This window comes from Epinephelus fuscoguttatus, linkage group LG13 (genome assembly GCF_011397635.1).
Source record: "Epinephelus fuscoguttatus linkage group LG13, E.fuscoguttatus.final_Chr_v1".
Classification (NCBI taxonomy): Eukaryota; Metazoa; Chordata; class Actinopteri; order Perciformes; family Serranidae; genus Epinephelus; species Epinephelus fuscoguttatus.
The window spans coordinates 16,688,199-16,714,395 of NC_064764.1; the positions used below are offsets into that span (position 1 = coordinate 16,688,199).

A 26,197-nucleotide genomic window follows, 5' to 3' on the forward strand; every position below is an offset into this window, starting at 1 on the left:
TTGGCAAAGGAGAATGTGGCGATATTGGATTTGAATTTAAAAGAAAAAATAGTGCATAGTCAAACAACACCAGTTTTGAAAATAAGACGAATTTACAGCATTATGAACAACAAGCTGAACCACTCCAGCATATTCACTGTATTTACTTTTTAAAACATTATTAATGTTGATCTCTTTGGAAGTCTCTGTATCATACATTCTATATTCTGAGCTGTGGGAAAGTTTCAGCAGTGAGCTGTAACTTATAGTTTAGCCCAGTTAATGATATATTATATGTTATTTCCCCAAATGACTTTGGCTTCTAACCACTTGTGTTATTACGTGGCAGGCACCAGAGCACATGCAAGGACAATGTTAAAAGTTCTGCTAATGTACAAAATGACTTTTTTAGAGCCCTTGTAAAAATTATTGCACTGTTACAAATAAGTAGTAAATTTTAATCTCCTCTGGGGATGAAATTAAATTGCCAGAGCATAGTTGTAGAAACCAGAAGGGGGAAATTCCCCTCCTACCCAACCTACTGAGCAAATCCCCCTGATTTAAGTCTTAGCCTACCTCAAATTCTTTTCTTGCTTACATTTTCACTACTTCACCCAACTGTCAACAGCCGCAAGCAGAGGAGATTATATCATAGATATAGAAGGTCATATTTTGTTGGTGGATGAGGAGAATATTTACACTGAATTTTGTTGCACATGGAAACATCAAGCTGCACAATCAACACTGAAACACATTCTGTACACAGCAGCCATGTAAATCCTGTGACCGCCATACTGCATCAAGCCACCCGGGGTACACAGGCAGTGTCCCAGCTCTGACCCTGATCCCTCAGAACTCCTAACATCTGTTTGTCTTCCATCATTTAAACGCAGATGCAGTGCGGTTAATAAACTCACTCTGTCAACATCATCATATTATTACCAAGTGTTTCTTCGCCATCCATCTATCTGCCGTCTGCCACGGAAGACGTCAGCTCTTTAGAGTACAAATTGATTGAAAACTGGAACTCGCTGTGAAGCCACTCATCACTTTCTCCATCAGCTCATCTTTTGCTTTGGCGAAGCTGTAATTTGGAGCTATTGAGCAGAGTGGTAACACATGACAGCTGGTTGGAGCTGCGCCGTTTACTGGCTTAACAAATGAATGTGATAATGTCCGATTACCAATCATGCCATCTTGTTAGGATGTACAGAAGGTGTGAGGCTGTTTTTATACCCGGCAGTGCAGTTTGAATGAACTCAGGGTGTCACATCCTTGTTTGACAGACCTGGCAAATAAAATTGTCCTGAACTTACCCTCATAAATCAGACTGTTCCCCTGTGTGCCAAATCCAGCCAGGCGTCGATTCAAGATGACCTTAAAGTGACACTCTGCCTTCTCATCCTCTGCGGGGTTGACAGATGGCTGTAAACTGTTTGTAGTTTTCCTCTTTTCGGGAAATCTTTGGTCAATTTGAAAGAACGTCAGAAAGGTTTCAACAGTTTCCCCGTTAAAAAAATGCTTCAAATCACTCTCGCAGCATCATTTACTTCACTTTTGTCAATCTGATTCATATGCTCGATATATATTATATCCATCCGTCTGCAACTTTATGAGATACACGTGTACAGTCTAACACAATCCAGCTCTCTCCGTAATTTAATAGACTTAACGTTGGACACCTCTCCATTAAACACATTTTTGTAATTAGATACTGCAAACTCAAACTTTTTTTGTGAGTGTTTGACTATATCCTGTCGAAAGTTTTAGAAAAAGCTAGTTCGGGAACTTTGAGTTCACAATATTTGGATTTTCAAGGTTGAGACTGAAGCTCCAGTCCAGTACCTCAGTACCTCTTTGATTCACATTCTTACAATACGTCTGCACCTCACAATCGACATCCAGTTTAGATTTTTTTTTTTTTTTTTTGGGGGGGGTGGGGGGGGATTTTAAGTGACGTGAGTTCAAGCTGAAAGAATCTACAAACATCTTCCAGCCACTTTTTAAGCCCAAAGGTTGAGAATGTTTGATTTTGGGTGGAGTATCACTTTAACAGGGAACTATTGCCCATGTGCCTACTCCAGGAACTGTCAGCGGCTGATTTATTTACTTTCATGACTTCAGTTAAGTCTGGTCTGCGCTGCAGTCGGCATAGCAGCGTCTGGTGCGGGTTCCCTAACACGCTTAACTCTGCCAATCTACCCTGCACAGCATCACTCACATGGCTTTAAACACTGATCTTGATTTATGTTTGGGTTTTTTCAGTGGACCAAAAATTCAGAAAATTACCCCAAAGAGTCGCCCTGCTCTGGTCTGGCTGGTAAACCTCATTAAAATGTTATTTGGTCGGTGGGAGGAGGCTGGCAGGGGGAAACATTAGCGGTTCCACTTGAGCACAACCATAAAGTCAAGTCAATCAGCGATTTGACATGGCGGACCACCAAATGTATATTATTTCCACCAGCTGCAATATGCATAAATATGCTGCTTAGTAATGCAATAAGCACATGGAGGCCGTGGTAATATACCTGACTGTAAATGAGCTAGTGTGTGAAGGAGTTGTGAGTGGAAGCAGCTGTCAGGGGTTATTTATGCTTGACAGACTGGGATTGCACTGGTTTCCAAATTCCAGTTTGTTTAAATTTCTTTTATGCTGCTTATCATTAAAATGGTCCAAGAGGCTCGCATCTGATAATGATTGTATCTGTCAAAATGAAGTGTCAGGCCTGATTTAGGATTTTCACACTTGTTGCTCATTAGTTTCTGCCCGCAGTGTTTCTTTCCAAACTTAATGTGTTCTTGTGCTTCCAAATCTCTGTTTGTGTTTGGACTTTTCATAAACTTTCCTCGATGTGCACTGTTGATGTCTGCAGCTGGTCGTAAATTGTTCCATTCTTACCACTTATTTTATCATTATGGAATTGAGATTGTTTAAATAAACAGTGTTAACTGGTTCTGTTGCTCAATATAAGTGCACGTTGGTCAGTAAAAGGACTTGAGATGGCATAATCAAATTTTATTATGTTACTTTTGTAACAGTAGTCCCAGATTTGCAATGTATGTGACACTTTCACTCACCAGAAGACCAGACTTTTTCTTTTTTTCATTACCTTTTTATTAGGGATAGATGGATGACAACAACAGAACAGGAACTATAAAAATAAATGTCTCTGCATTGAAACGAGGGAAAAAAGCCATAAATTAGGTGAATATTGTTAAGTATTCTTCCAAACAAGACAGTACAATGAAATGTGTTCATTGTCCAGTTGTAAGTAGACCCACAAAGTAAGCTTGGTTAAAGAGAAAGAAGGAGATTTAGATAGGATAATAAAAATCCAATGAAAAATAGTAATAATAAATATAAAACAAATGAATTATTTAAAAAGATATATAAATACAAATATAAATACGTTAAATTAAAATAAATAAAAAATGTGTCTTAGGAGTAAAATGTGACGCCTCACCCAAAGGGAAGTAAAGGGTAATATTTCTGTAATATCTTGAATTGCAGCCTGGCACACGGAGTAGTTGAGCGTATATTATGGACAGCTTTGTCCCACCATTAATCCTCCAACTTTGCCCCAAGCTCATGCTCCCAAGCATTTTTGGTTTTGACAACCGAATGATCAAGAACCATGAGTTTGTCATAAATCTTGGATATTAGTGATATCTGATGAGGATTAAAGGTCAAAAGGTCATCCCATGGCTGGTTAGGAGGGAGGGAAGGATAAGATGGAAAAAGAGAATAGGCACAATGTCTAATTTGAAAGCAGAGAAATAGATGGGCTGCAGATAAATTAAAATCTGAGGGTAAGTCTGAAAATGTAGCAAAAGTACCGTCTTTATAGAGTCTATAGTCTGTGAAAGCCGTAATGCCTCCAAACCTTTTTTCGACTTAATGATAATTGCAGAGGTGTCGACATGAAGTTACAGTTTTAATGACTTTAGATTGGACTTGCAACTCGACTTGGACTTCAACACCAGTGACTTGTAACTTCAATTGGAGCTTTTTTACTTTAATATACTTGATATCGTCCCCCAAGCCCAAGGATTAAAAAAGAATGTGCCACAAATCAATTCATTTCTCTTTGTTCCCTGAATCAATAATAAAGCTTTTTGTTTCCAGCACATGGACACTATGCCAAAGATGATTTTGTTGGCATACAAAACCTATGTGACCCTAGACTGTAGAGCACCATTATCCTCACCATTAGATGTGCCCCAAAACTTTGGAATAATCCGTCAATTAAAATCCAAAATGCAGAGCTAAACTGGGACACTTGGAGAGCAAAGGGAATCAGATATTTAACAGATTTAGTTCTGTACAATAAGGTTCAATCATTTACAGAACTTCAGGGTAAATTCAAATTGATAAATCAGGTTTGTCTTTAGATATTTACAACTAAAAATTGGATTACAGAAAAGTTTGATTTGCACTATGATTTGAGGACCTCCTCTTTCAAGAAGGAAGAAAGACACAATTAATTGGTAGAACATACAACATGCTGCTGAAGGAACAGTCTAAACAGTATTCATTGCAAAAGATGTATGATGAATGGAATAAAGATCTCAACGTCAAAGAAGCCGACACAGAATGGAGGAAATGCTGACATCTTACTAACAGCACTACAAAAAAAAAAAAAAGAAAGAAAATCTACAGTTAATGCGATATAAACTGATGACCAGAATATACTACACTCAAGATGAAATTAATAACCTTTATCCAGACTCTTCTGATAACTGTGTAGAGTGTGGCTCCGGTAACTCTCATTTGCATTCAAGTGGAATCCAAGATTGGATATCGATTATTTGCAAAACAAAAATCCAATTCTCAGCATAGCTGTATATTTTTCAGAAAGCTGAAAAAGTAAGATATCCCACATGATGGCAGATTATGTTTCCTTCCCTTGTTTATAACAAGCTCAATTTTACAACACTGGAAAAAACAGAGGCCCCCACTTTACAGAAAGAACTGATGAGATATTTTTTGACCATAGAAAGACGCTGTCTGGGGAACAATAAAACAAAGCAATTTAGCAATTTGTGTGTGGTGGTTTGGGGCTGGGGTTCATATGTGTTATGTGTAAAATAAAATAAAAAAAATATGAATGTATGAATGTGGTGTGAATGTATATGTAACTTATGTCTTACATGTAATGTATTACATTACATATACTGATGTTTTCATGTCACCCTAACATCCCCCTAAGTTAGTAGATTATGTGCAATCGTATACACCAAAATTGTAGGCAAAACCTCATGGTGGAGAGCATGAAATCAAATAAAGATGCTCTGAAAGGAGCTGTAGCTCGTTTTTTCACAGCTGACTGATTGTCCTCATATTTTAAAATAAGTGGCATGAAAGCATTGCTGAGGTATACTATATTTTCTAATACGTGACAGTATTTCAGTGAATAGTTCCTTAATATAGTTGCAAAAGTGTGCTGCAGCTGTGACTGTTGAAAGCTGTGTAATTACCAGGAGTGCAAATACAATTCATCCTGTCCTCCAGACAGACACATGCTCTGCTCCAAACACCTGACTTTAGTCTGGACGCTGCTTGTACTCCTGCTGTTTGATGTGTGTGCAAGTGACTGACGGGGATGAGTGTGTACATGCAGTTGTTGTGTTGATGGTGAAGGTGTTACCGGCTGGCAGAGGTTTAATTCATCTCACTGGCACACCTTGCCCTGAAGTGGATCTCCACGGCTTCATCCTCCTTATTTGAAGCCAAGCCAAGCACTTATGACACAAAACAGACCCTTAAGACACAAAGAGACACACACCTCTGCACACGTATGTGTACCTACTCAATGTGTGTTTGTGTGTGTTATCAGACTGAAAGGCTCCTCAATTGGGGTGGATTATTTATGGCCAATTTTAAAACATGATGAGAGAAAGACCTCACTGCTGCCCCGATGCCCCAGAGCAGCATCACTACTACAGCATCTCCACTGCCAGACAGACCTGCTATGAACCAGACTTAAGATCACCAGCCAGCACATACACACCTAATCATTTAGCTAAGGCCTTGGGAATCTTGGCACAAATACACACCCACGCAGTGAGAGCCCGATGACAGAGTGGTGTGCAGAGGTGACAGCTGCCACTGGAGCAGCTGATGGCTTGTTGGCGGAAGAAAAGTCTGTTAAAGTAAAAACATGAGTGGGTGCAGCTCAGGGATTTACTGAAGTTATGTCCAAAACACAAGTCCTTCAGGTTGATAAAACTGTTTGGTGCAGGGCAGGTTGCATCATTTAATAATCCTCTGAAATTAGAACCATAATGCAGAAGTCAAATATCTTTGCCAAGGTTTTATTATTCTCCATTGTTTGGTAACAGTAAATAATGATTAAAGAAATCTTCATGCAGTCACCCTCAATTAATAATGCTTTAAAATAAGGAGAAATGACTTATCATCTCTCATTCGAAGGAGAAAAGTGGTTTGGTGTCCAAAACACTTTCTCAACTTGCAGTAGCAAGCCAGTGGGAGAGATAGAGGGGCATATGAGGGCGAGAACTCATGCCTGAATGGAGTTACAGTCTACTAATCTTGTCCTACAGTCTTTTTCCAATGAAATCATCGCTCATTTGATGAACCATCTAGTTAATGTCACATTTAATGATCTATGATTAACTGTTGGGAGTGTTGAATGAACTGGAAAATGTTGTGATTAGTGATTTTCCATTTGGTGTCTGAGCCATTAACAGAGCCCGTCAGCATCTGCTGCAGTGGCCGACGAACAACAGTCTGGGATGGACCACTATACAGGATCAGTTACTATACTGTGTGTCAGTGTCAGTCACCTCTGACATGATATATGTGGCCCATTACATTCTCTTAACATATTTGATCAGTGCTATACTAAGGCTGGGTGATATTAGGATAGTATATTGTTATCGAGATATGAGACAAATATATCGTCTAAGATTTTGGGTATTGTTGTATCCTGATATGGCATACATGGTGTGTGTGTGTGTGTGTGTCCCTTTATTTTAAAGCTTGTATTACAGTAAAGTGATGTAAATTTCTCAACTTACCAGCCTTTACTATTTGTTTTATGCTTGCCATAACCCACTTAGTTGTTATATTCACATTATTGATGGTTATTGAAAAAAAGTCTCATTGTTTTCAGTATTTTATTGGGAAAAAAAACCCCAAAACAATAGTCATCCCTACAGTTTGTCACATCAGAGAGGGTGTTTGGTCAGAAATATTGATTTGTTCGATTTTGTCTCCTAGTCCTAACATTAATGAGGTGCTTTTGTGGAGGTTTAAATACATTGAGATATATATTGTGTATCGAGATATAGCCGGAAAATATCATGATATAATTTTCAGGACATATCGCCCAGTCCTATGCTATACTAGTTGTTGTATGAGAAGAAATTGCAACTTTTAATCCTGTCTACCTTTTTATTGTTCCCTTATGCCATTGTATACTCTACAAGGGACTGCAGATGCGAATTAGCTTTAAGCTAAACCTGGTGCAATACATCAAATGGCAACATTTATGTTTAATATTGTACATGGTCAAATAAACTAAAATTTAAAAAAAATTAAATTATATGTTACAAAAATCATTCTTAAGTTTTTATATGAACATTTATTTATTTTTTTTTTTACTTACTGGCATGATTAAGATTTTGGTTACTATTATTATTATTATTATTTATTTTTGTCATGCTGCTGGTGTGCCTCTGTCGATGGCATTGTCAGTCTCTTGGTCAGTCATCTGCATTTGTCCAGACTAAAATATCTCAACAACTTCTGGATGGATTGCCATGAAACCTTTTCACAAATATTTATTATCCAAACAGTACTCTTACAGATTTTGGGGATCCTCTGACTTCTTCTCTGGCACCGTTGCGAGGCTGACATCTGTGGCTTTGAGTTAAATGTATTGGCAACTGTTGGATTGAGAACCATAAAGTCTGGTACTGACCTTTATGTCGCCTCAGGATGAATTGTAATGGAGTGACCTCCTGACTTTTCATTCAGTGCCATCAACAGGTCAGATTTTTTATTTGTCCAGTACGTTGGCTTATGATTAAATGCTAGGGCTGTGCGATGGAGAAAATCAAATATCATAATATGTTTGACCAAATACCTTGATATTGATGTTGTGTGCAGGGTTGACTACTGGTGCTTTCACAACATATTTACACTATGAGATTTTTGATAATGGAAGAGCTGCAACAGTCTGATAAGTTAAAAAATTACATTACTTTACTGTAAAGCAGCCTCTAAAATTGGGAAAAGACAACACTTTTGATATTATGATAAGACTAAGATGATATCTAGTCTCATATAGCGATATCAGTTTAATATCAATATATTGCTCAGCTGTACTTCAAGCTCTTCGTTTTGTCCTAATTAATAAATAAATACAGTGAACATTATACCTGCCACACATCTGCAAGTGAGCTAAAAAAACACTAAGTACAGCCTCACAGAGCCACTAGCATGGTTGTAGACTCTATCATATCAACTTATTGCATACCAGCACGAAATGTACAAAATAACTGCACCAAAGCAATTCTGTAAAATGATCCATAGTCATTGTCTCACACAAAATTCCTACAGTCATCAGGTAACAGCCAGGATAAATTGCAATAATAAAGATACTTTATGAGTCAATTAAAATACCAAGACGTTTTTTGCCATACATCTTTATTAATGTATACATTATGTACAGTAATAAGTTATATATACAGTTATACTTTGGTTCTGTGGTGAGTTTGTGTGTGACTCTACACGCTCTACTATACTGTACGTGCTACTGAGGTAAGTAATCCATGTTTGGCTTCCGTATATCATCCTACCAGCATAATACATGTCAGACAAGAGTTTGCCTGTTTGAGACCAGGGCTTGGGTCCATTTCATTTCAATTCAATCCACAAATTGCATTATTTACAAAAGTATAAAACATCATAAAAATAACAAGTTAAACCTGTTTTGAATTGAACTGTATTGGATAAAGACGACCCTGCTCTAACAGTATATTGAAATGTGAGCTTTTTATTTGCACTGACAAGAGATATTAAAGAAAAAAGATCTGAATACATGCTTGATAAACATGCACATTAATTAATTTAAAGAACTGGAGTCCAGCCCCAGAGTCTGCGATATAAAATAAGAACAGAAAAGGCATAAGAAAAAAGAACTCGGCAGCTGGTGATGTGTTTGATTTTGTGCAGAGCGGCCATGGGACATTATGCTGACAACATCAGACTTCAGATAAAAATCAGTCTTATTCCCGAGAAATGAGATCAAAGCAAGTCTTGGCATTGCTTGTTAAAGTTGGCGCTATCTGCTGAGATTTGAAGCTTTAAGCAGGACGATGACCTACAGCTTCTTACCTGTTAACGTCGTCATTATTAATGGAGCTAGGAAGAGCGTAAATGTGACGCTCCTCACAAAGTTTAACACGATGCTTATCGGAGCCACCCTCAGTTTCTGTGTGTACAACGCTAACCAGCTTCAGCTGCTTCTCAGAGGTGGACAACTGCATATTGTTCTCATTTGCCATATTGGTCCCATAGGGGGAGAGGGGAGCTTAAATCCTGTCTGAGCATGACTGAGCCGACCACAAAAGCTGAGTAAGGTCAGACGTTATGGGGCGACTGTAATGCTGCTTCCACCGCGACCGGCTGCATTCTTGCACCCTTCACATCGCAGCAACCCCGGGGGCAGTTAGTAATGCCTCTGCCGTGGCATCTCTGTTTTTAATGCAGGGTTTTAACAGGTTTTCCACTGGGCTTTCAGTGGTTAAGTGGCCCTAAATGCTTAATTGGGTGCTGGAAATCACAGGCACTTTGCACCCGCTCTGTAAACCACAACACTTCAGCCTATTAGGGGCCCGGGGAGCCACACGCCAAATAATTAGGGCTGGCGGCAGCACTAGACCGCAGCGTTGAGGTAAAAGGGGAATAAGGGGGGAGAGGAAGAATTATGAGGGGGGTCACAGACTGGGTCACTGCTGAGGAAGTAGTTGCAGTAAATAGTATACTGGTGTGTGTGTGTGTGTGTGTGTGTGTGTGTGTGTGTGTGTGTGTGTAAGTTGGGGAAAGTGGATTTGCGTGTGGATTTAGGTAGAACATGAGCAACAGAGTGATGCTGTATTCATGCACTGTATGGGATTAACACCGAACACACCACCTTAAATTGTTCAGTCCTGTGTTTTTATAAATATAATTAACTGACTTTATGTTTGTGTTCAGCAATCCCACACTTAACACCCATATTTTCAATTAGCAAACACAATGTTTCTAAAGAATCGTGGTGTGTAATGTTGACTGTGTGTATGCTTGCGACTGGTGGGGGCTCAGATGGTGGTGTTCCAAAGAGCCCAAAGTTCTCAAGCAAAGTTTACCAAATGAAAGCCGATCTGAGTGATGTTTAGTATTTCCAGCTGGGCGTAATGATTGCATTTTAAGTAGGGAGCTCATTTCTGCTGTCTTCCTTGCATGATGACAGCACAGCCAAAGGGCGCAGTTACAGTTATGAATGTTAACTGATGCTGCGGTCAAACAGGGTCGCCTTCTCAGTACGGACACAAACATCTAGTTGCATCAGCTCCGGGATTTAATATTAGTTTTTGGTCCTGATCAAACGGTTCAGTGAGAGGACAAGAAGGCGTCCTCATTCCTCTCACTTATAGTGCACCGGTTTGCCTACAAGACAGGCACTACTGGCACTGCTGCAAAGAGCTGCTCGGTGATCGTTTACATCAGCACACCAAACACAGTGATTTTTAAAATGTATAGTACATTTTTTAACGAAACTTTTCTGTTGCGTCCAGCACACAGTTAATCTAGCTATTTTTTTTTTTTTACTAAAAAGCATTTTGAGAAAGACAAAAATCTAAAAAAACAGACAATATCTTGAGTGACAAACTAGAGAATAATGTTAATCTTTGGTCTTTGGTTTTGTCTTTCTCAAACTCTGAAGCACTTTAAAAAGATAGAACATGAAGGTCATACAAAGTTTTTCAGATTATTAGCTTCTTGACAGAGAAAACCCATGACGGGAAAGCAAGGATTGTACATGGGGAGGTCCACGGACATTCTTCATGTGATGGGGGTAAGGTGTATACTGTATATGTGCTGTCCTTGTCAGAGCAGTTTCCATCCCTACATACATGTATACTGTAAGGCATCCAAGTCTCTCAAGTCTGTGCTCCAACACATATTTAGACACTGGCGCAGCGCTGGGACGGAGATGGGCATGGGGATGGACAAACCAGCTGGCTGTGAAAACTGCTGTTGCCCTGCCGTCCGGCAGCCGCCGCCATCTCACCGCTGCCAAGCACGTCTGAGCAGAGCGACTCCACCGCGTCCAGCCTCTCGATCTGCACCAGGCGGGTCAGCAGGTCGGGGATGCTGTAGCCCGCTGTGCTCACTCTCTCGAAGAGCTGCAGGCCGTCGCTCATGCCACCGATCTCATCGCGCTTTAGCCCGAAGCTCTCGGCCAGGTGCCTCCACGTCTTCACCACGGCCGCCTCGCTGCTGTAGGAGGAGCTCAGCATGCGGCTGGTCTTCTCCAGACAGTCAAAGGGAAGCTCTGTGGGGCTCAGGCCTGGAGAGAAACAGGAATGTCAGTGACATTATTTTTAGCCATGCTAGTGGTGCGGCTGTATAGAAGGCAAAGTGGGTCATTCAATCAGTTCACCATTTTGTGTCCAGACTGAAAATGATTAGAGAAAAGTATTGGAAGGATTACAGTGAAATTTGGCACAGATATTCAAGGTCCTCAGAGAACATCAGCTGCATTATGTGTTTAGTTCTAATGATCAAATGTTAGGTCGCTAACATGCTAAACTAAGATGGTGAACAAGTCTAAATTTTGTTTACTTACTCTTACTCTTGAAAATGATACAACACAGTTCATACAAAGAGTTCATCTTTAGCAGAGAGATGTAAAACTCCCCCACAGTATCGGCAGAAGTCAATTCTTGATTACAAGCCTTGGTAAGATCAATATTTTTTTTTCTGTGTAAGACAGACTTACCCTCCGTCACATTGCAGGCCCTGGCATACAGATCCAGGATCTTTTTCCTCCGGCTTTGTAGCATCTGTGTGTGAATAAAAAAAGACAGTGTGTGAGTTCCAGATGAAGCTTAACTGAGGATCTGTTCACAGTCATATCTTTCACTCTAGTGATGTTTTTAAAAGCTTCAATTTCCTACCCCCGGGGTTTTATTGTTGTTGTTGACTCCGTTCGCACTGCTGATGTGGTTGGTGCTGGCAAAGTGGTTGACATTGCCGATGTGGTTGGGACTGGGGATGTTGTTGGCCTGTCCGGCTGCAGTGGTTGGGGATGCTGTGCAGACTCGTTCCCGTTCCAGGAGGCCCAGAGAGAGCAGGCAGAGGTCGGGCTTGTTTCCCAGGTTGACGAGGCACGGGTTGGGGTTGTTGGTCTCGGCTGATCCCTGCTTGTCTGACGCCGCCTCCTCGTCGCTGTCTATGCTGCGGCTCAACAGTTGCTCATTCTCTGACGATGCATCATTTTCACTGCACACACAAACACACACATATTTCAATATATTTTCATGTGCATACACTCACTGGTATCCCATAAAACAGTGGTTCCCAACTGGTCCAGCCACAGGGTCCAGATATCTCCTTAGTCAGTAGTTTGAGGTCCACACAGTTTATTACATTCATACTTGCGTTTGGCCATGACATTGAGCTAGTTTGCTGTCTTAGTCAAGTAGCTGTCTGTTAGTCGCTCATTCTACAGCACAGCACAAGCTCTGTGCTGGAAATTCACTGTACTTAAAAATTTAGTGTGGTTTTTTTTTTTACAAACTTGGCACATTTATGAGTCACTTACAGTCAATTCAGAGTGGGCCCACAATCTACTTTTGGACCACGATCCAACAGTTGGGAACCACTGCCACAGAACACTTAGATGTGTATAGTTTTCCATTGATTAGCTCAAGTTCCTAGACAGTACCTAGTAATTGCCCAATGGCAACCTTTGGGGCTGAAAAAATTAAGCTAATATGGAAGTGCCAAAATCTGCAGTTCCTCTATTGGCCACTTGAGGCTGGCTCCATAGGCCAGTAAATCCCCATAGACCGCCATGTTAAAATGTCCAACATGGTCACTTCTGGCTCCAAAAATCCAAAATGGTGACAGGCAAAATGTCGAACTCAAGGCCACAAACCACTGGATGATGTCATGGTAGTTACATCCATTCTTTTTACATTCATTCACTTTCTGAAAACCGCTTATCCTGTTACGGGTTGCGGGGGGGCTGGAGCCTATCCCAGCTGACATTAGGCAATAGGCAGGGTACACCCCGGACAGGTCGCCAAAATATCGCAGGGCTGACACATAGAGACAGACAACCATTCACACTCACATTCACACCTACGGACAATTTAGAGTCACCAGTTAACTTGTATGACTTTGGATTGTGGGAGGAAGCCGGAGCACCTGGAGAAAACCCACTCTACACACGTTGTTTCCCTGTGTTCCCACATTGTATTTTTAGCTAAAGTAACCCCACTGCTGGCTGTAGCTTCATATTTGCCGTTCAGACAAGATAATAAAATGAATGATTATTTCCCAAGCTTCAACGATAACTGAACATTATAACCTTAATGAAGGTAAGGGTCCTTGCAGACTTGTTGTACTGGATTGCATTAGTTTTAGCTATGTGTGTATATTCCTTCGAACGTCTCTTCCCTCACACTCTGTTGCTCTGCACTCTCATATATCTGCGCAAATGCACTATTTCTGTTTCAGGTAATCAAAATAACTCTGCAGTATATGCAGTTTTTCTGTCCCACCGCATAATGACATGGTGTGAATGACAGCTAATGCACACAGGATGACTCTGTGTCTTTGCAAACTTAAAGAAACTTTCACACATGAAAATGAAGCGGAGAAGAATGCTATTATTGTTGTTGCCATAGCTGCTGATGTTCCTAAGCTGTTCTTGTGATTGACTGAAATAGCCCTGCGTTTTACAACATGATACCATGTAATATCATTTGATTACCCGTCCTCTTCCTCCCTATGCCGGCTCTGGATTTTCTCCCGAAAGCACCTTGTTGACAGAGATGCTCACAGAATGCCATTGTTTCAGAGTCCCACGCTCTTCTCCTGAACGCACACACACAAGATGGCATTGTTTCCTGGACATCTAACACCCACTCTGGCAGCTAAAGCAGTGAGTTAGCACATCCTCTGGCATGCTGCTATACCACACTGTTTACTGCTATTGATGCTGAGAGAGAGAGAGTGTGTGTGTGTGTGTGTGTGTGTGTGTGTGTGTACTGCCCCCAAATATATTGGAACAGTGAATCAATCTAAGCATGTTCACTACGGGCACTGTAACATTTGAGCACAATGGCTCACTGTAGGTTCGTGTGCAGCACTGTATGCTATCATGTATTCCCACACTTCCCTCCGCGCGCTCGCCACCAGCTCCGATAAAGCGGCATTGTCTGCACATGAAGGATGAGATGTATGCAGAAAGACGAAGGTGAGAAAACTGATGTTCTTTTGTTGTCTGCCAGGACGTGCTTTCACCTGGTGGTTGGTTTTAGGCGAAGCTTGGAATAAATACCCCTATCCATGTCGACACCTACCCCCTCTGCCCTTCTCAGTGTTTGCTAGGCTTCAGGGCTCATCTAAGCTACCTCACCCACCACCACCACCACCCCCCAAACCCACTTCTCTGCCTGCTCCAAAGCCACATAATGACTCTCTGCTTCATTAAAAACAAAAAACCCTCAACTTGCTTTCTACATGCCTTACACACACACACACACACACACACACACATTTACGTAGACAACAAAACAGGCCAGCAGCAATGATACTACTACTGCAGTGACTTGTTCTGTGGTGGCTTAATTATGGGCAGATACTGAAAAAATGACAAAAGGTTCTTTCTGTTGTGTCTTTGTGATGCCACGTACAAATGCACACACACACACACACACACACACTTAAAGATAAGAACACAGTAGTGTATATAAGTGGTGAATATAAAATACTCTGTTTCCCATACATTCAGTACATACAGTTCTGAAGCATAATACACACACACATTTGAATAAGCACAAAATGGTGTATAAATACAGTTATTATAGAGAGACACGCATACCCTAAGGTTTATATAATTCATAAACATCCATACACATCCAATTTGAGATTTTTTTATGGTGGATTAAGATGCCGGTGAATGAAAGGTGCTTGTGTTGGTGCTGAGAGAAATAAATGGTGGAGTAGTACGGACTACCGATAACAATAACATCAGAATATGGAAAACATCATAATATAGAGTTAGAGCTCTAAACATAATGGCCGTTTTACCTTTGGTGTGTAAATCCCTTTCAAACCTCAGTAGATATACTAAAATGAAGTTGGTGTCCAAGCTCAAGTAGAAAACATTTGTCCGATTTGTTAACCCTTTAGTCCATTTCGATCATTTCAAGGACAGACGTGTTTAGATTTCAATAGGAAGCTTGTTTTGTGCCCTGAATGTTTTGTGCACTCAGTATTGCTTAGCTTGATATCAGTTTGTCTGCTTTAGTTTGTTCAACTGAGGAGTATCGATGTGGTGAAGTTCTTTGTGAATCTAGTGTGTCACTCACCTTTTCACCGTCTTCTGAGGAGCAGCTTTTAGTTTGTCGAACTCATCTTTCTCTGAGTAGATCACCACGTTGTCTAAGGGAGAAAGGATACAGATGTTTATACGTGATTTTTTTTCTCACAAATACATAAAACACAGAGAGAAAAGTCGTCAGTAGAAATAACACTGCAAATACAGTAAAATCTCACATGATGTTGGTTACCTGCCGTTGTTTCATATGTGACAAGAATGCCATGTTACACTCAGACATCTCCAAAGGTCTCTTGGGTTTGTGTTGATTTAATGCAAGACTCACATTTTTGCTGACAGTGGTAATAACCACAGAATGTCAAGAATTTCTCTTCATATCTCATATATTATTCCCTCTTTTAAAAGTGACATATTTTCACTGTGACTGTTAACAAATGCACACAAATCATTTTGGTACATGTCAAAGTCATTTTTATTTTGGTGGGTTATAGTCATAGACTTTAAAGAAAAATGAATGTTGCCACCATTACATGACCATATTTAGATGAGAGGGAGCTGTGGAGGACCAAGGGTTGGATCTGACTCATATACTGTGACGATGCCTTGCAGACAGCTTGTTATTGAAACCGACTCCCCCCTAATTATGCATAACTTTAAGCCTTAGTTAAATATAAACAGATCAGTTATATAAAAACTCACCCCCCAAACAGTTGTCATGAGTGGGATATTTGCAATGGAGACCGAATTGTTATTTGTAGCAGGCTGTAAACGTGTTTATTTCTGCTGTAAAGTTGGGTATTTTAACACAAGGGTCTATGAGCCTGTTTACACCTGGTATTAACAAGCATTTCGATGATCTGAACACCAGTGGTTAGCCGAGACACATCTCGGTTCAGACCTGTGTCTATCAAGTGTCTCCAGCTGACCACTTGTGTTCAGATTTCATTACTGCCTATGTCACTTTTGCTGGAGGGTCAAAGGGCCTCATAAACAGTTACTACGTCCACTCTCTCCATTGCTGTTCACTAGTCACATTAGCAGTTGTGTCGGTACAGCTGGAGAACTCGCTATTAGCAGAATTCAACATGTCTCCTTCCATAGGGCAAAATAATGGATGGTCACGCAACACTGCATTCAACTCATTGTACAAAGTTATAAAGCATTAACATGCTGCCATCAAAACAACCACCATGATGCATCAGGATACTTTAGCATTTACACTGCAAAAGACATGCGGTCAAATGCCTCCCAGACCACTTTGGCAAGTGGTTTGAGTGATCAAATCACAATGGGTCTTTGTGGTCAATTACATCTGTATTCAGTGCTTTCCACTTGAGATCGGATCACCCAAGATGCATGTTAATACCAGGTGTAAACAGGCTGTAAGGGAATCAACTCCCTCTTGGAGCCAGCCTCAGGTGGCCATTAGAGGAACTGCGGTTTTTTCGAACTTCCATGTTGGATTAATTTTTCAGCCCCAGAAATTTCCGTGTGGTTACTGTACAGTGCAAATTAAAGATCTAAAATTAAGAAAAGATCTCAGATCTGATTTTGTGGGCTTTTGTTTTTTACTGCAAAGTAAGGCCAGATTAAACCTACCAACCCTTTTGGTAATAATTTTTGGCATGAGTTGAAGTACCCTAAAGAGAAAAGGTCCCTGAGGCTAAAAGCATGTATACCACGAACAGAGTAACTGCAGCTTGAGGGATGTATAAAATGATTACCATGACTATTATGTGAAATTACACTTGCATCATGGATACTGATGGGGATAGACAGCGTAATGAGTGAATACCTAAGTGGAACAAATGCTGTGTGTACGTGTGTGTGTATGAGAGAGTGTGTGTGTGAATTTAAGCGTCTGTGTCTTTCATCTCACAGCCTTATTAACTCAGTGTCTACATGAGTGACAGCTAGCTCCGGTAGAGCTCCAAGCAATGGGCTTCTCTCCCACGTACACACACAAACACACACGCGCACACACGCACACTCATTGTAACCGCACAGTAAGTAACAATGCAGGCATTTATTTTTTAATCACACTATAACTACTTAATCGTGTTTTTTTAGCTATTACATGATTAAGTCCACTACCTTGTTGTACCACAAAATGTGTCCGTGGCTGCAGATAACAGTGTGTGTGTGTGTGTGTGTGTGCATCCACACCACATGTAAGTGGTTAGTCAGTCAGTCTGTGAGTGAAATTGAACAGAGCATCATTGTCAGGAGAAATGGCGCCTAAAGCAACGTATGGCTTTAGCTTTGGAAGCTTCACATTCCACCATGATGTACTCATCATACTGCAGGTCTGTCAGTACACACACACACACACACAAGCACACTTTTTCATTTGCATATATTATGCTACATGCTACATAAATAAGCGCATACATACGCGACAGAGCAAACACTATTAACATTTAGATGGGACTGGGTTTATTTGATTACATATTTAGTATAGCTGTAATCAGCGTTGCATTGGTTGTTGGAGGGCAGATCTTTACATGAAGTGAGAGTTCAAGTGTCTCATAATTCATACACACGCTGCTCCAGAGACTCTTCTGCTTGACCATAACACAATTCTGAAGGAAACCCAGGATATGCAATTTACAGCTTCAGTAAAATCAAAAATATATATATCAACGAAGTGCAGAGCACTACAGGAGTGTCTTGGATATACCTTTGCAGATATAAGTGTGTCCACTGATAACATAGCATTTAGGTTTGAAGAATAATTTAGACATAATCAATGGTATAGAGGTAAAATTACACAGTGTTGCTCCAATCACTGCTGGGTGGTATCTGTGCTGCAACTGACTGTTAAGTAAATTGTGTGCTGTGTCACTGTGACTCTTGTGGAGTAATTTTATAGTCGTTAAAGCGGAGGGTGGCAAAAAAAACAAACAAAAAAAAAACAACCTAATTATAGTTTGTTTTGTTACTGCAATCATGATGCTTTGTGTGTCTTCGTGAAGTTGGGAGTGTTTCAAAGTTTAAACTGCATCTGCTATTGAGTATAGATTTTGTAGGCTCTCTTTTCGGAACTGTGCAATGTGCGAGAGAAGTTTATGGAAGCATGGAAATGATCAGATTGTGACCGTTGGCCTGTTTATTTTTACAGATATGAAAACACTGAGAACGCTGGAGAGGGAAGGACAGATGGTCTGCACATAAACAGTCACTGGGTTATTGTATGCTCGTGCTCTGCTTTGTTTCTGCACTTTATTTCTACTTTTTAAATTACAAAAGAAACATCTACCTACACAGTAACAACAGCTACTTTTATTCTCAAGCAGTGCTGGCTTTTACTGCCTGACCTTAGTTTAATAATGTCTAACTATTTTAATGTGTAGTCCTCTTAATGATGCCTATTGGCACTATTGCTTCACTCAGTGATGTCCTCACTTGCTCACTAGTATGCTACTTATTAAACAGATTCTTGTAGTATTACATTTATGTGCAGTTAAATACCATCACTTGTTTGTTATAAACTTGGATCCAAGCCCTTGTCCCGGTGGCCATGTTTATGAACACAAATGTGGATAATGTTAGAATCGTGTATACAAGGATATAAATCACAAAATTACTCGTGTTTCATGAACACATCCAATCTGGTACACAATCAAAACCAGGAAAAGCCTCATAACCAGGATACTAGTGTGCATGTAAGACTCCTAATTATTAAGCTAGAATACAGATGGGAGTTAAGTCAGTTCATGAAAGACACCAAACAGGAAGCCATTAAGAAGCTTAAATGCTGCGTGAGCTCATTAATTGTTAAATGTGTGTGTGTGGATGTGTGTTTCATGTCTCACCAGGAACATCTTTCTTGTCTTCCTGTTTGTTGGTCTGAGCTTCCACTGCCTTCACAACTTGTCCAGAACAACATGCTGCAGACACACACACACACACACACACACACACACACATTAGAAACATTATAAACCACTAATATCAACCCTTAACAGAAGATGTGTGTTATTGTGAGTCTGTCTGTCTGTCTCACCCTGGCCACTCGGTTTGGCCTTCAGGATATAAAACATGATGATGAGGACAATGGCGATGGCCATGATGAAAATGGTCGACATGGCAATAATGAGAGCCGTTGCTAGGTGACCTTGTCCGGTGGGATCTGAAACATGGAGGCAATGATGTAATTTAATGTTAATGAATAGTGTGTGTGTGTGTGTGTGTGTGTGTGTGTGTTTGTGTTTAAAATATAAAAATAGAAACAATGGATGGTAACAGATAAAGATGCACAGGTCTGATACTTGTATTGGATATCTGAGCAGATGCTGAATCAAAGAGCTGGATGGGGTATCAGTGGAGCCAATCTATTCAATTCAATGTTTATTTCTGTTTTACAAAGTGAGAAAAGTGATGCTCAAGTCAAGCCTGATGTTGCCTTACACATAAATGAATGATCTCAGTCACTTCCACACAGTGAGGCATACAGCTTATCCATTAAACACTGGCCAAAATCTAGCCTGAAAAACTCGGATAGGTGCATCCTTAGTAATAGAGAGGTAAGGGTTGTCTGTATATTTCTGTGTGGGTATTTGCACATACCTTTATGTAGATGAGGGAACACAGTAGTGCTGCCAGGGTCGATCACAGGTTTTTCTTTTGACCCGCCTGTTGTCCTGCCTGTGAAACACATACATGCAGACACATACAGTCAATCCTTTGTCATTAATTGTGGATACGCGTAAATAAAGTGCTGCGATGGCGTTTTTTGTAGGCTGATGCCAACGGTAGCATCACCCTGGTTCCCTTGTCAAAAATCCACTTTTCCATTGGATTTTAGATTACTGCTAAAAAATAAGATCAGTGACAAACAAAAAATTATAATACTTACAAGTTTTGTTAAGCAAGCTAATCATCACAAACTAACAACACTTTTATGATTTTTGAAGCATAAATTCAATCGCTAGAAGTAAGAAGCTAACGCTGGGCTATCAAAAAACATCACGGCTTAACGCTGCCACTATAATGAGGCTGTAAAGCTGAGTTCAAGGTGATGACGTTCTGTAGCAGATTTAGCCACTTGTTAGCAACTGCCTTTTTAAGACACTTAAGGCTTTGAAATTCACAGTGGGGTAATTACTGATGTATTTTATGTTGTAGAACAAAATGTGAAAGTCTCTTAAGCCTGTGTTCACCACAGACCTTAGTTTAGGCATCTAAACAGAAGCCCATTGAAAAAATCCATTGACTTTGAGATGAGGGAACCAAGGGTGCAAAAATGCGAACTAGTTTCTGGGTTTTATGGCTCATTCCTGGACCACAGGAATGTGCAATAGCAGGGCAACTACATTTCACATTTATTCTTATCTTAAAATTTCACTGCGAAACTTGTCTTGCAGCCTTACCAACACAGACATAAGATACATCAAAAAGTGCAGAAAATTTGGGAATGGTGTGTTATGACTTCTCTCAGAGATTCACTAAGCGACTTTTTATGAAAATCACAAAAAAAAACCCTTCAAATTTCCCATTGATAGTGATTGGAAATCAATGAGAAATCGATGTAAACAGAGAAAAACGCTAAAATCGCGCCTACTTGAGGCTACACCAAGTTGCCAAACTTTGACATAGAAAACCGATTCAAAGTTTAAACAGCTCATGAGATTCTGGACTTTATTGGGCTAAAATGGTTTAATATGTATATGTAATACATGTAGTACGCAGCACTTGTAGCAGGCAGTACATAGTAAATGTGTACATGTACTTAGTACTTGGTGGTGGTAGCAGGCACCCGTCAAAATTTCTTGTGAAATTTTCTAGTTTGTCTTATTGTTTGTTCATATATTCATTACAAGCAAAACCTTAGCTACTATCAGAGGGCTAACACACATAGTTTAACATTTTGGGGAAATGTGCTTAATAACTTCCTGCCAAGAGTAAGATGAGAAGATAACTCTCATAGCTTTAAAGTTAAATGTACCACCAGGAGCTGCTTAGCCTAGCTTAGCTTAGCACAAACCCTGGAACCAAGGGGAAACAGCTACCCTCTGTATAAAGTACAGAATAAAGAAACAAGATATAACATGTAAATTTCTGATCTTTAGTCAGCAGATTTTGTTACCTTAGGATGGTGCTAAGCTAGCAGTGTCCCCCTGTTTCCAGTCTTTGTGCTAAGCTAAGATAACCAGATGCTAGCTGTACTACCATACACACATGGCCGTTAAATCTTCTCATTCAAATTTAAAAATAATTAGCGTATTTCCCAAAATGTCAAACTGTTCCTTTAAAGTTAGATTAATGATGCATCATTTTCTTTCAAAGATAATGCAATTTTTCAGATTGGCCGAAGGAGAAAGAACCAGAAATACTGATCGCCTTAAATATTTGTCACTGGCAGAGGCAACATGACATCTGTCACTGGTTATGGCATGTTAGCGTTGGCGTTGCATTTTATTGACACTCCCCCCACCCCCCCACCCCCCAACAGCGTTCCATGACATCATTTTGCAAGCAGTAACACTTCACAAAAGCAAACAATCTGCACTAACAGCAGCCTGTCCTAAACTTTACCTCTCTCAGGCCTTCTCTTGCCACAGTCAACAAACTGTTGTATTGAGAAGTGTGGATACAGGGAGGATTGCTCTCATGCCAGATTTCTTTTTCTCTCTGATCACTTTCCATCGCTGCCAACCCAACCCCCCCCCCACCTCTTCCCATCTGTCTCTTTTTGTGGATTATTCATCGACTGTGTTTCCTCTTTCCTAATGGAGCTGTAAACTCCTGGCAGCTCATAAATCACCTCTTTTAATCAGTCTTTTATTTCACCAAGTTAATACACTGTAGACCTCTTTGGCATGTGCCCTGCTGCTTCCCGTGGTCTCATAGCCCCGTGTCATCACACACACACACACACACACACACACACACACACACACACACACACACACACACACACGTGCACACACAGACATCAGTGCCCTGTGGCTGCAGACATTAACTCGGGGTATGTGTTTACACTCTGGATAAGGATATGAGCCTGAACTGGAATTCTGTTTAGTGTCTTGTGGTTTCATCTCTTAATCATGTCTTGCAGGCTGAACTCACACTGCAAAATGATAATTCTGCAGGGCAATCTGGGTACTGAGGTCCAAACAAACTGAGAGGGGCAGAATTACAGAGCAGGGGAGATATAAAAACAAAAATCAAAGCATTTTTGTTTGAGGTAAGAATTATGAGCAGGGATGAAGCAAAGGTTAGCTTATGATAAACACGCGTGTGTGAAAATGTGATATCAAGCCACACACAGAGGCAAAATGAGATTAAAAATGTGTGTTTACACTTGGTACACTTTGAGATTTCTGTTAATAGTGACTTAAGCATTTATGTGTGTTGGTGCCCATTTAGAAAATGGCAGTAAAAGTCAATACAATCAAAAGGTGAAGTTGAAGACTGAGTGACAGACTCTTAACGTCTGCCTGCCAAAGAGTAGCATCAGCGCAGGCACTAACATGCTAATCATCTCTCTTTCTCATACCCACTGAAGTTTTAATTATCACACACACAGAGCAAGGCAGGAGCCAGGGTAATTTACAGATTACATGGCGAGTGTCAGCCTGCCTTCACCCTGAGCAAGTAGAACTCCCAGCTTTCAGCTCCTTCTTTTATTTACTGTTAGGGGGGGTGCATTATTTTTATGTTCTCATCTAAAGGGGATTTAATTAAAATGTACCACAGCTTGACTTAACACACAGGGAGAAGTGGAGAATGCTCTCTGTGTATTTTATCTTTTATCCAGATTAATCGAACATGTTACAGAAAGCTGTACTGCATTTACGCTTTGCTGAAGAATTTAAAATTAGAATTGTTTTCATACTATTATTTGTCTATTTCGCATCTCCTTATTATTAATTGATATAATACACACAATAGCATTTACACCTTTGTCCAGTTGATTAAAGGCTATAATTTGTCAGGCCACCTCATGAGATTAGGTTCTTAAGCAGGCATTAATGGCCAAAAAGTAAGTAATGAATGGTTAAAATATTAAAATGTAAAGTTGGACCTTTTGGGAAATTCTCTTGATTGCTTTCTTGCTGAAAATGCACCCAATTTGGATGTTATTACCCCATTAAATGGCTGTTATCCATGATTTTTAGTTTTATAGATGTAGGTTTGAAGGGGCCTGTCACACCTACTATTAGGTTCAGAAGCCATTATCAGCCCATTAAATGGCTGTTTTTCCAAATCCAATGTTATGAAATGGTTGCAGTTTTGTTAGGTTTCATTTGTGTAAGGTTGAGGCACAAAAATTAAGTGGTAACATCTAGGAAAACATATCGTTAACGGTTAAAAATGCTGCTCTCCTGGGTGAAAGTCCTGTGTTTGTTTGACCAATCCACCACCTTTCCCACCCATCACTGTCTTTCATGCTCTTTATACTACATCACCTGACTTTCTCCTTTGCCCCGTCATAATTATTAGGGCCACAAGAGGTCGTCAAAAAGCAATAAACATAAACCACCATTTAATGGCTTGATAATGGTCTTCTAAACCCAATAGTAGGTGTGGCAGGCCCCTTCTAACCCATTTCTGTATTGCTTATAACTACTGATAACAGCCAAACCAACTGGAGAATTAGACCAGAGGGTTGATGCCGATCTCATGTCTGTATGCTAAACATGAAACTAAAGTTAGCAGGTTAAGTTAGCTTAACTTAGCATAATGGCTGGAAGCAGGGGGGCACAGCTAGTCTGGCTCCATCCAATGGTTTTCAGTCTTTTTGCTAAACTAAGCTCATCCAGCTGCTGGCTAGAGCCCTCTCATTTAGCTGTCATCCAACTACCATATGCCTTTAAAACAAGAAACCCGAATGTTGAAATTAACAGAACAATAAAATTGCAATAAATAAGTTTGAATCTGCATATAAGACGAAGTTACTTGCCGCACTAGTTGTGTTACATCATTCTGTATCTTTTATTTGCACTTTTTCACAGCATCATTCAATCACTCATTTCCATGCCTGGGAGAAACAATTAGGGTGCTGTTGAAAAGCAAGTGTTTATTCGTACACACTCACACACACACGTTATCCTGCGCCTACTTCACACCCTCTCCTCTGCAGGCCCAGGCTGCTTTTTGGGGTTTTTGTCTTTCAAAACACACTCATTAAATATGACACAATAACAGTACCATTCATTTCCAACCTCTTCAAATACACTCAAAGGGGGTTTTGAGCAATTATGGGCCCATAAATATTATTTCCATAGCAGTATGTATCAGTAAGTCTCTCATTTTTTGATCAATGTGATCTATTTGTCACATGTGGGCAAACCCACAGAGGGCACAGCAGGACGGTAAGGATATCTGCCTCCAGCTCTGCACCAAGTACTGAAAATGACTTGAAATGTGAAATGACATTGACAGTCTATTAATCTGACCACCACTGAGGGATAATTTTCAGTTATTGTGACAAAAATTAAAATTTGAGCCTTCAAACTAAATGGTTTGATAAAATGGACGTTTTTTGGCCATGTAGAACATTATCTACAGTATGTAATTATATTCTAATAGACTAAGGCCTAATCTTCTCATTTTTCATGCTGTTTTGAACTACATCTGAGGCTATTTTATCTTTAAATGAGGACACAAGAGGACAATTAATTACATTTTGCATTTATCTTTCTCTCTTTTGCCTTAAAGATTTAAAAGTAAGTGTCAAACTAACTAACAAAGACGTAGTGGTGGTGCAAACACCTGGAAAGTAGACGACAGGAGGAGAAAGAGGAATAGTACATGTAAATGAAACTTTGCTTTGCATGATAAATAGTAATAGAGAGAGGTGATAATTTAAAACTGATTAATGTGACCTGAAAGTTATTAATGCCATTTGTAAAAAAAAAAAAAAAATTGTGGTGGGCTATTTGTAATCAAGTTTATACAAATTAACATTGGCGAGACAGCCTAAAGGAAACCCTGTGGTGATTGAAAGTGCATTCAAATTCAGCATTATAGAATGAAAAATGCTGCATAATAAAGTATAATGCTGAAACATTATTTTAATATTGTATTCTGACAAATCACAAAGGCTGGGTTGTAAACCTTTTTGCTCCCTGCAGCTTCATGAGGCTCAGCATCACACTTGTTTACATACTGTGTCATATGTTTGCAATATTCCTGCATGCATTACCACCTCTGTCCAATATGAAATCTGCAAAATATCAGAAACGTATTCTTTTGACAACATTCACGCTCTGTGTTGCAAGTGTGAGGAAACGTTTATGACCTGTGGAGACTGATGGTGAATGGGAAACGGAAAAATGGAGACAACCTCTGGTAAATATTATCGTCCAGAGATGTGGTCGCAGCAACAGCTGGCGCCATGCACACACACACACACACACACACACACACACACACACACACACACACACACACACACAGATGCATGTACACACAGTGTCAGGTATGCAGGGTAATCAGTGAGGCAGTGAGGTTATGGATAAGCTGCCAAACACCCCTCAGGAGCCAGGAAAGCAGAGGTGCAGGAAGGGGAAGGTGGGGGTGTTCTACTCCTTTGTGTCCATAAGCAGAGCCCCGCTGACAGGGGAGGACAGTGACTAGAGGGTTTACGAGAACTCACCACAACCTCTGACCTTCGATTGTTC

At 40.2% G+C, this 26,197-nt stretch overlaps 1 protein-coding gene across 1 annotated transcript in view; it reads right to left on the reverse strand.

Annotated features, from left to right (window-relative positions):
* Positions 1-8,702: 8,702 nt before the first annotated feature.
* The window catches only part of edar (ectodysplasin A receptor), a 47,214-nt gene continuing 29,719 nt past the window's right edge, over positions 8,703-26,197 (reverse strand). Inside the window, exons 6-12 of the mRNA XM_049593823.1 lie at positions 20,136-20,213; positions 19,573-19,698; positions 19,382-19,456; positions 15,598-15,670; positions 12,172-12,496; positions 11,994-12,057; positions 8,703-11,561 (exon numbers count right to left, since the gene is read on the reverse strand). Coding sequence (XP_049449780.1) covers positions 11,176-11,561; positions 11,994-12,057; positions 12,172-12,496; positions 15,598-15,670; positions 19,382-19,456; positions 19,573-19,698; positions 20,136-20,213 — 1,127 coding nt within the window. The 3' untranslated portion in view covers positions 8,703-11,175. The remainder of the gene's footprint in view (positions 11,562-11,993; positions 12,058-12,171; positions 12,497-15,597; positions 15,671-19,381; positions 19,457-19,572; positions 19,699-20,135; positions 20,214-26,197) is intronic.